Source organism: Micromesistius poutassou (genome assembly GCF_964030765.1).
Source record: "Micromesistius poutassou genome assembly, chromosome: 14".
Classification (NCBI taxonomy): Eukaryota; Metazoa; Chordata; class Actinopteri; order Gadiformes; family Gadidae; genus Micromesistius; species Micromesistius poutassou.
This window is the reverse complement of record NC_140284.1, coordinates 2,097,343-2,100,210: the sequence shown is the minus strand read 5'-3', so window position 1 is coordinate 2,100,210 and position 2,868 is coordinate 2,097,343. Positions and strand designations below refer to the sequence as shown.

General features: G+C 50.3%; 1 protein-coding gene across 1 annotated transcript in view; it reads right to left on the bottom strand.

Moving 5' to 3' along the window:
- Positions 1 to 2,293: 2,293 nt before the first annotated feature.
- Positions 2,294 to 2,868, bottom strand: part of LOC311358440 (inhibin beta B chain-like) — a gene marked incomplete at both ends in the record, with an annotated part of 10,125 nt that continues 9,550 nt past the window's right edge. The window contains one exon of the mRNA XM_084478466.1: positions 2,294 to 2,868. This exon is cut by the window's right edge and continues 312 nt beyond it. Within this exon, the coding sequence (XP_084334592.1) occupies positions 2,294 to 2,868 (575 nt within the window).

The window sequence follows — 2,868 nt, the reverse complement described above, 5'->3', positions numbered from 1 at the left end:
CACACACACACACATGCACGAAACCACTGACGTTCACACACTCTCCCACACTTGTGCGAGCACACACGCGCATTCCACACACACACACACACACACACACACACACACGTGGGGCCAACGCCAGCAAACATGAGGCCAAGGGGAATCAACCGTGTGTGTGTGCGCCTCAATGTTGGCAGGGGACTATAAATACCTCTGAAATCGTTAAGTGTTAGTCGCAATTACTGCACTTCACCTCAGTAGAGATGGTCGTGACAGCTATGATTTATGTTTGAGTATAGCAATGAAGTGAGTACGAAAAAGAAGATTCAGCAAAGAAACCACAATGCGCGTAATGAAGAGTACGAATTTATTTTAAAGTTACAAAATATTTAAGAAAAAACATCTTATTTTACATAAACTGTACAGATGACATTTATTTGACTAAATGATTCTGAAACAAGCACTAAAAAATAAATTTAATTAAATAGATTAAAACTGAAAAAAAAAATAGAATTACAGATGAAAAAAAGTAAGTGTTCCACTTGCTTGTTGTACAAAATAGAGAGACGGAACATAGAGCGTGGAATTGGAATCATATGACATCATACCCTGATACAGTAGTAGGCTTTCGCAAATGATTACAACATTATCGTACACAAATATAACAGGATGGCCAAGCCACCTAAGTCTTACAGCTCAACCTTGGCCTCTTTGGTTCCATTAATTAGGTAAAATACATTTAACAAAATTCAATTTTACTTCTATAAAAATAACTTTTCAATGGCAGTTGATCTTTTTGTCTTTTTTTTTGTTTTTTTGTCTTCGCTAATCCCGCAACTTTTCAGTGCAAACGTCACGATAACCATTCGCTTTTGGAAAGGAAGCGAAAGATCACATTTCAAGTATTGATACAGGGTTGTAGACTAACAAGACAGACCAAAGAGGGAGAGAAGGAGAAAATGAAATAGAGAAAGTAGAACAACACACAAGCACAAGAAAACAACAAAAAACAAGAGATTTCAGTCTGGATGTGGACTATTGACATGGATTACTTTACATTGCATAGCTCATGTGGCACTTATTAATTAGCAATAGGAGATAGGACACTCAGTACCCCTCAAAGGCATTTTAGTATGCAAGTGCTATTCAGGATGTGCATTTCGACAGTTTACACAAGTGCTGCACTGCACCGATTTAACCCACAAGCCCGTTGACAGTTCGTCCACTGACAACAAGGCCCAATGGACTCCAAGAGCAACGGACTAGACACACTGAAGGTGTATCGTTCTCTCTCATTATCCCTCTCCTCCTCACTCCCTCTCTCTGGGCCTCCTCTGTCTCCCTCTCTCTTGCTCTCTCTCTCTGTTGACGATACACGATAAGTGCACAAATGAAGTGCACTTAGAAGGTCCATCTCACCTGGTTGTCGTGGTAACAGAAACCGTTTCCCCACCCCCCCCCAGGACTCACCGTCATTACAGGGAAGGGACAACAGGGACGAGGTCTGCTCACTCGGAGCACGGCAGCGACAGTCACAGGCCCGGGAAGTGCTGGTGTTCTGAATTGTATAAGCCAATGGATAGTCAGTGCTTTATAAGTTATGTGGTGTGCTGAGACAGGAAGGGTTTCCTCCCAGGGGTGTGACCTGCAGGGGCAGTGGAGTGGGGAGGTTCGGAATGACGTTGGACGATTACATGTGTCGGCGGATGCTCCTGTCTGTGTCCTTAAGCGCTTTTTAATCTTCATTTTGTGAGGAGATGATGGTGCCACTGTTTTTTGACTAGAAATGGCAAACTAGAGCAATATATAATTTTGGTGATAACCGTTCCCTTCTCGTCCCATCGCTCTCGCTGTGCTGGCTTTGCGGTTTCGCCGTTCAGAACCCCCCGCCAAAAAACTATGAGTAGCACACAAGTGCCGCTCCATCGGATAAATACACACACTTGCAGGCACACGTGCAAACACACACGTGATCGCAGGCAACGCGCGTGTGCGACACTGAAACACGCATCTCTCGGGTCTGCTGGTACCAGTCGGGGTTTGTGCTGCTTGCGCTTAAGAATTGAGATATATTGTATACGCGCGCCCAACAAACTGGTTCTGTTTGGGCAAAAAAAGGCCTTTTCGTTTTCTTTTTCCTCTCCATAGTTTTTTTCATTTTTCGAGTTCAAAGTGGGAGGAGGAGAAAGGGGGGTTGATCTCTGGCGGAGGGGTGAGGTGGTGGTGAGGTGGTTGGGTGGGGCGGCGGCGGCGGCGGCGGCGGCGGTGGGGGGTGGGGGGCGGGGGGGAGGGGAGAGGAGACCGCTAGCCCTCAGGCGCATCCGCACTCCTCCACGATCATGTTGGGCACGTCCCGCTTGACGATGTTGTACTCGTCGTCAAAGTACAGCATGGACATGGTGCTCAGCTTGGTGGGGATGCAGCAGGAGCTGACGGAGCCGGGGCTCATGCCCCGCATGCGGTACTGGTTCACCACCGCCGTGTGGAAGGACGACGCCGACCCCGGCACGCCCGCCATGTACGCCGGGCAGCTGCCCTCGCAGTAGTTGCCGTAGTAGCCGGCGGGCGCGATGATCCAGTCGTTCCAGCCGATGAGGCGGAAGTCGATGTAGAACTGCTGCCGGCAGCACAGGCCGCCGCTGCTGCCGTCGCACTCCAGCCCCCGCTTGCGGATGCGGTGTTTGCCCTCCGCCTGGCGGGCGCGCACCACCAGGAAGGGCCGGTGGGCGGGGTCCGCCGCGTCCACCAGCACCGGCACCACGCCGGCCGCCTCGCAGCCGTCGCAGCGCACCTCCAGGTCCTGGCGCCGGCCGCCCTTGCCGAACACGGCCCGCACGGCGTCCGACAGCGGGAAGGTGTGCCAGCCGCTGCGCTTCAGGTCCACGC